At 54.6% G+C, this 7,642-nt stretch overlaps 1 protein-coding gene across 3 annotated transcripts in view; it reads right to left on the reverse strand.

Annotated features, from left to right (window-relative positions):
- LOC102021380 (SWI/SNF-related matrix-associated actin-dependent regulator of chromatin subfamily E member 1-related-like) overlaps positions 1–4,345 on the reverse strand; it is a 20,693-nt gene extending 16,348 nt beyond the window's left edge. Inside the window, exons 1-2 of one of the 3 annotated variants that reach the window (XM_013506853.1) lie at positions 4,261–4,345; positions 920–1,074 (exon numbers count right to left, since the gene is read on the reverse strand). In XM_013506853.1, the coding sequence (XP_013362307.1) occupies positions 920–1,074; positions 4,261–4,288 (183 nt within the window). In that variant the 5' untranslated portion in view covers positions 4,289–4,345. Of the gene's footprint in view, positions 1–919; positions 1,075–1,500; positions 1,626–2,232; positions 2,417–4,260 lie in introns of those variants that run through there. The other 2 variants (XM_005408817.2, XM_013506852.1) reach the window with 2 other exon arrangements.
- Positions 4,346–7,642: the final 3,297 nt, after the last annotated feature.

Here is a 7,642-nt window from a genome sequence, read left to right on the forward strand (position 1 = left end):
AAATTTTTTTTGAGACAGAGTTTTGCTACGCTGCTGAATTCCCCAGGCTGGGCTCAAACTTGCAGTCCTCCTACCTCAGCCTTGCAGAATGCTGGGATTCCAGGCCTGTGCTGGAACGGTGAGGATGTATCTTATAAGCTGACACTCATCCCTCACCGTCCCAGGCACCGGGAGAACTCTAAAGGCTGGCTTCTCCCTTTAGGTATCACGGCCCTGACTTGAGTTAGGACTCAAGCTCATTTATTTCTGTATTAAGCTGACATGGCTTTGGGCTGAACTGTGTCTTCTAGAATTCACGCATGGGAGCCCTAACCCCAGTAACTGTGCGGTATGTTGGGATCGAGTCTTTGGGAGATAATTAAGGTTAAATGAGGGGAGGGCCCTAGCCCTGTCTGTAGGACTGTGGCCTTCTAAGCTCTCTCTGTCTCTGCTTCTCCTCTCTCTCTCTTTCCCTCCACTCCAAGTGAAGACACAGTGAGAAGGCAGCTAGCTGTCTGCAAACCAGGACGAGGCCCTCACCAGGACTGACCCCGCTGGCCCTTGTCCCCTCTCAGCTGCAGCTGGTCACTTCCAGTCACTTCCCAGTCCCCTCATGGTGTCCTCAGAGCTGTCTTCCCAGTCCCAGGGATGCGGCCAGGGGCCGGGGCCCAGGCTGGTGAGAGCAGCTCCCTCGCCCTGCACCCTCACTGCCACCCGTTTGCTGTGCTCAGGCCCCAGTGCCAGACTCTCAGCCGCTACTGCATGGACCTGGGTGGGGCCCTTTATTTCTCTGGGTCCCTGTTGAATCCCTGGTGGAAAGCGGGGGTGACAACACCGACCTCCCAGGGTGAGAGGGTGGGAAGAGACAATACACAGGAGCTGTGAACCTCGAGAGCTAGTCTTGCTCAGCCCAGCCCGGGCCCCTGGGCGCCGCACTTGCCTTTGGCTCCTCTGTGTCCTGCTCCTTCGTGTCCCTTGGGCTGGCCAGTGTGTTGTGCTGCATGGGCAGAGATGCCAGGCCACGGCTGTGGGTCCAGATCACGGAGCTCCCGCGGGACACATTGCCCGTGCAGCTGGGAGGCGGGAAGAGGGGCTCTGTGGGCAGTGACACAGCAGGGAACCTCGTGAGGTAGGTGGTGTGGGTCCCCACCGACCCGGCGTCTGTCAGCACAGGTGCAGGGTGGTAGCATTTGCATTTCAGATGCTCACACGGGACAGTAAGCGAATCCTGAAACCTGGGTCGATGGCCTCTTCTCTGGGTACAAATGAGTGTGTGGTGCAAAGCCACAAGCCCATGCTGTCAGACCTGACACAGCCCTTCACCAGGCAGTGCATCATGGGTAAAGTGGGGGCTCTGGACCCTGAAAACCCCAGTTCAAACCTCAACCCCACAAATCAGCTGCACATCGTCAGCTCCACACATCACATGAGGCGACCTTGGTTTCCTCTTTGATAAAAAGGGCACATCCCAGACCGCCTTCCTTCTAGGACTACGGCAAGGTCTGTTCACACCACACGTACCTGCAGACTGCCTGCCATGCGCTGGGCCTGGCTGCATCAGTGCACACAGCAAACACCCCAGGTCCCGAGTTTACATTCCAGGGGGGCAGGAGGGATTCAATATAAACACTCCTCCGGGCAGTGCCGACCCAGTAAATGTTAGCTGTTATTCCAGGGGCGTTTTCAATGGGCGAGTCTGCGGCTTTCTGTCTCTTGAAATGTCAAGAGTTCACCGCGGTCAGGTTACCCCAAGCCCAGGAAGGAATCGGGCGGGGATTATGATCTCACTCACGTACGGGAGAAGGGAGGTGGCAAGGGCACTGCAGCGCGGCTCAGGCCCACCAGCTGCCCACGACTTATCTGATTTGTCACACACACACACACCCACACACACCCGTACACGTACACACATGTGTAGATGGGGGTACCAAGTTGCAGGGAAGTAGGACCAGTTTGCTGGGGCAAAGGGCACCGGTGTTTGTAACCCAGAAGAGCCTTGCTGGCTCAGTCTCTGCTCCAGGGCCGGACTGTGTCACCTCGCCTTCCTCCCAGGGCTCCGGCCACTGGGCCCTCAGGTGAGTGCCCCACCATCTCCTTCTCTCCTGCCTGACCCTCAGGCCGGAAGCCCAGGTGCCCCAGACTGGCATCCAAGGCTCTAGGGAGCCGGGCTTCAGCCTCACGCTCCTCCAACCCACATGACCCACTCTATAAGGGGGGTGATCAGAACCGACAGTGACCACACCCCGTCCATACCTCATCCTAGTTGGTCTCCATCTTGACCCTTATCACTATGGAAAGGGACATAAGCATCTAGAGAGGCTGCTGTCTCTCCCAGTGCCCATGGCAAGGCAGGGGCTGAGGGGGTAACTAGGGAAAGGGCTGGGAAAGAAGGGAAGGTGGGCCTGCCTCAGAGCCACTTCCGGGTGAGCCCTGAGGCATCAGGTAACCAAGGAAACCACTGCGGAAGAAGGGAGGGCCTCCTCGGAGCCGAGTTCCGGGGCTGGATCCACCTTCTGAGTCAGACATTAGCCTGGAGCAGGCTGCCAACTCCACACCAAGGGCAGGGTGGCCAGCAAACTCAGCTCACACACGGTGTGTGCGGGCACCACGCAGGGGTCTCCTGAGACCCTTGAGGACCCCAACCCTAATTACCTCCTCAGCTATGCAGATCTGACTTTGGATGCTGTGACTGATCTGCCAAGAGCCGTAAAAGGTCAAAATCACCTCCCACAGCGGCTGAGTCAGGCCGCTGACTGGCAGGAGTCAGACTTCAGACCAAACCCTCCCTCTCAGTCCAAACCCTAAGACTCAAAACCCTGAGCTGGGTTTTAAGGGGTCAACCCCGAGCTGGCCTGCCGAGGCACGGCTCCTGTCTTTTCTCTTTCAAATAAATCACTGGTCCTGCCACCTCTCTCGGAGTCCTGCTCATCCCTTGTTTTGGACATCAAGAATCCGGACAAGACCCTCGAGCAGTAACACCTTGGTCCGATCTTCTCATTTTCCCAGCAGCTCTCAACAAGACCCCTTCCACTAGCACGGCCCGGGGCCCTCACCCCAGGGAACAGCCCTGCCAGAGGAGCCATCCACAGATGGCCCCTGGCTGGCCCTTTTCTCAGCAGCCGGACACAAGCAGAAGAGGTACCAGGCCTCTGGCAGGGGCTGCAGACACAGCAGAAGCCACAGGCGGTGGGTGGCAGGGAACTTGGTCCATACCCAGCGTAAGCTCCAGGAACAGAGCTATGGTCACTGCTTTGCCCGATACTCTTGTCTTCACTGTGGGTAAACAGAGGCTCAGGGATGCTGGATGACTCACCCAAGACCACCCCAGAGTGGAGGTGTCTGCCCAGGGGCCCAGGCCGCCAGACCACTGGACAGTGCAGTGGCCACGCCTATGACTTGCACAGTCTCGATTTGGAGCCGCTACCAGCTACGTCATCCACCCATGCCTGTTTCCTCACCTGTGAGATGGGGCAACAAAGAGGACTCGCCAGCTTATTGCAAGGCCTGGCCTTAGGAGTGTTCTCGCAGGGAGCTGCATCTCCAGCCCTTTTTACATTTTGAGACAGGGTCTCACTGTTGTCCTGGCTGGCCTTGACCTTGGATCCTCCTGCCTCAGCCTCCTGAGTAGCGAGGATTAAAGGCATGCACCAAAGCACAGGACAACTGATGTCACTCCATCCCGGAACAGGAGAAAACTGCCTGTGAGTCAAACCTTGGGCCAAGGCCTCTTACTCAACCGCACAGTAGCCAGAAGCAAATTATAAGATTCTCTCTAATTATCTTCCAGGGTGGACACCAAGGTTTCTGCACAAGGAATGCTCAGGACAGACACTGACCCCGCCAGCCTCAATTCCAACATCTGCACCTCCTGCAATGAGGCTGACACCTTCAACCTCCAGGGGTTCAAATCCTGTTTGCCTCGCTCATGGGATGGGTTTGGGGTCAAGTTACTAAACATCTCGGGTCTGCGCTGGGATTTGGGGCAGTAGCGCTGCGTGGGACAGGTGAGCACAGGGGTGCAGAGCCCCTGCTCTCCGGTCCGGGGGCCCTCGAGCGGCCTCGGAGGAGGTCACTGTGTCGCGTCTCCAGGGGCTGGCCAGGCACCTGCGCCCGGCCACCTGCGCGTTGACACAGAGGGGCGCAGGCCCAACTCCTGTGCTGGAGCCTGGGCCTCCCTCCCTCCCCGGGAGTGCGCACCCCTGCCGAGCGACCCCGGCCTGGGACCAGCTCATTCCCCCCGGGAGCGCGACAAGGGGCGGGGATCCAAGTCCAGCCACTGACCCGCAGCCTGGCCGCCGTCCCGCTGCATGGCGCCCACCCGCCAGCCACCGCTTCGCCCGGGACCGTGGGCGGGACCCGCCGGGCTGGGGAGCCGAAGCCGGCTGCGGTCCCGGGGCTCGGGCTCCCGCGGCTCCTGCGCGGGTAGCAGGCTCCCAGCGGGGTGTGAACCGTGTTCCGGGCTCCGGGATTTGCGAATAGCCGGGGCTGGGAGGGGGGCGTGGCGAGGGGTGGGCGGGACCGAGCCAGGAAGCCCCGCCCCGTTCAGCGGCGCCGGGAGCCAGACTCCGCCCCCTGCAGCGCAGTTACATAAGGGGCCAGAGCGAGCTGGTTGAGGAAGGCCCCTCTTCTAAACTATTTACCCGACTCTGTATTTTAGATCACACAGGAATACATACTACATGATCACTGTGACGACATTTGAAGACTCAGAGCAGGCCCTGTGCTAGGATCCTAAGACCGAGCCACCTGTTAACCCTTTGGCATGCCTCCCTTACGTTAAAGGAAATTAAAAATGAAATGTGAATGATAATTAATAAAACATTTACAAACGGTGATGAACGTCGCCCCTCTTCCCACTGCCGCGCATCCATGCATGCACATTAACTTTCTATCTCTGCAGGTCCTGGGGGTCGCGCCGTCTCTGCAGCTGGTAATTTTTTAGCTTGCATGGAGGATGGCGCAGTCCCTGGAGCCAGAAGGGCTGAGTCCATCCTCCCACCTCTGCTGGGTGGCCTTGGGCAGGTTACTTTGCGTCTCTGGGCCTCAACCTTGTCTGTCAGGTGGGGATAATACGAGCGTGTGTTAGACGCGACGTTTCCAGGACTTAATGGGTTAATGTTTATAAAGTACAGGAGAAGCACTCCACTAAGAGCTTAGCTATTCATACCGAGGTCTAGCGCGTGTATCAAGGATAATGAGCACAATTATGTAATCACACCTTCAGCCACCTCGTACCCAAACCCCTGAGTCTAGTCCCTGTTTTCTTTTTGTAACTGACTCACAAACCCCGTGAATGTCACTAAAGCGCTCTGTTCTCCAGTTCCCTTCTCTGTAGGATGAAGGCGGTATTTACAGAGCCTGCCTCCCAGGGATGATCCACCATTAAATGAGACTGTTCCTGAGGTCGATCTCGTGGAAGTGCGTGTAGCTGGTCCATGCTGCTGTGTATTTCTTGGCCTACAGGGATTTAAACAAGGACTTAAACAGCTGCCTTAGCAGTCACCCTTGGCTGGGCTTCCAGCGGAGAGAGACAAGGCCAGGGCCAGGGCCAGGGACAGGGACAGGGATGGTGGCTCACCCTTTAGGGCTCCTCCTACCTCCCCACGGAGCACCCCCACTCTGTCTTGCTGGGTGTAGCAAATACACGCTGAGACCCACTGCTTCATAAAAATGAGGAAAAAACATTACTTGAAAGCAAATCCTTGAGAATAACACAGAAGGTCACAAAACCGGGTCCGTGAGACGCTCATTTTTTCACACTGATGCAGGAGAGCCGCTGGGGTGCAGCCTGGGGTATTGACGGGAGATGGACGGATGGACGAGTGGGGCCGAGGGTGGCACCAGAGTCAAATCCAGAGTATGTATTGGGTTCGTTGATGGCAAATATTATCAACCAGCTGATGAAAAAAGGGGATGGTAACGGGCTGGCCATCTGACTAAGGATATCGTATTTCAAATACAAAAGCAGATTCTAGGGAAAGGCCTGAATGTAATAAATAACAAACATCTTGCAAGGTGCCTTGAGATTCCAACAGTACGACAAGCTGGAACCACCCAATGGAAACACCCTCTGAGATGAAAACATCGAGGTGCTCATTACTTACAAGGAATTTAAAATCCGCTAAACTCACAAGGAAATCCAAGGAATTACTCAAGGACCACACCTCTTCACGGATCGGGGGACCACCAGCCCAAGCACAGCGGCCCTGCACTCAGAAACCCTGGGCGGGTCAACCACTCATAGCAGGAATTCGAGCAGGCGGGCCAATGGCAAAACTCTGTCTTTGCTGCCTCTGGGTTAAAAAACCCCATAAAAGTATGACAGACATCTTTGCTCCTATGCATTTGTAGCCAGGAAGCTGTCCCAATGTGTCTGAGGTCCAAATTTATACTTTCCTCTCCCAAGCTCAAGAAAACTCACCTGGGATACGAAGTTTAAGTAGTTATGGGTTAGGAGTGCCCCCCGGGAGGCCCAGAAGAAGCAAAGGCCAATACTCTCTGAAGAAAAACATCCTACTCTGTCCATGTCCCACTCTCTCTCTCTCAATATAAGCTAGAGTCAGCAGAAAAACAAACAATAGATTTAGATCCTTAAGTACTTCTGCTAGTAGACATGTACCCCACAGGGTAAAGCTGATCAGATATAAACACATGGGGGACGTGACTATTGTGAGACAAGGTCTTACTATGTAGTCCAGGCTGACCTCAAACTCATGGCAATCCTCCTGCCTCAGCCTCCCAATTGCTGGAATCATAGGGCTGTGCCACTACATGCAGCTACAAAATGTGTTTTAAAATTAAAAACGGGGGGCTGGGGATTTAGCTCAGTGGCACAGCACCTGCCTGGCAAGCATGAGGTCATGAGTTCAATTCCTGGTACTGGAAAAAAAAGATTAAAATTAAAAATGAAGCAAAAAAGTGTACCAAGATGCCAGGGTCACCATGAGTTTGAGGCCATCCTGGGCTACATAGTGAGACTCTGTCTCCAAAAAACAAAAAATTAAATAGTATGAGAATAAAGTCAAAATGACCAGGAAAATTTGGAAAAGAATCAAATATATTGTAGGAAGAATTTCATAATTGGGCTGGGGATATAGCTCAGCGGCACAACCGCCTGCCTGGCAAGCACAAGGTCCCAAGTTCGATTCCTGGTACCAAAAAAAAAAAAAAAAAAGAAAAATCATAATTGAAATAAAACCCTCCACTGATAGGCTATCTAGCTGACCATCTTGGTCAGAAGAGAGAATCAATTCATTCAGCTAAGTACAGGACAGATGAAAGACATGATGCAGGATGCAACTCAGATAAGAGAAAGAGGTTTGGGACATCGGTGATAGCGATGACAGGATGACATCTGTCTCTCGGTGGTCCCGCAGACCAAAGTAGAGAAAACAGGAGGGTTTGGAGCGACGCCAGCTAAGTAGTTTTCATGGTTGCTCAAAGATAGTGTTATAGGCAGCTGAGTTAGAAATATTATAGGCAGTCAGACAGGGCCAGGCCCTCGAAGGAGCCAATATGGAAGACAAGATACTTTGCAAATGGAGACGTACTTGCTGCAGGCCAGACCTCAAGACAAAATATTAAACAAATGTGCCCCCAGGTGTGGTGGCACATGCCTGTAATCCCAGCACTCAGAAGGCTGAGGCAGGAGGATCTTCGCGAG

The sequence above is a fragment of the Chinchilla lanigera genome, unplaced genomic scaffold (genome assembly GCF_000276665.1).
Source record: "Chinchilla lanigera isolate Chin_1 unplaced genomic scaffold, ChiLan1.0 scaffold00113, whole genome shotgun sequence".
In the NCBI taxonomy this organism is placed as follows: Eukaryota; Metazoa; Chordata; class Mammalia; order Rodentia; family Chinchillidae; genus Chinchilla; species Chinchilla lanigera.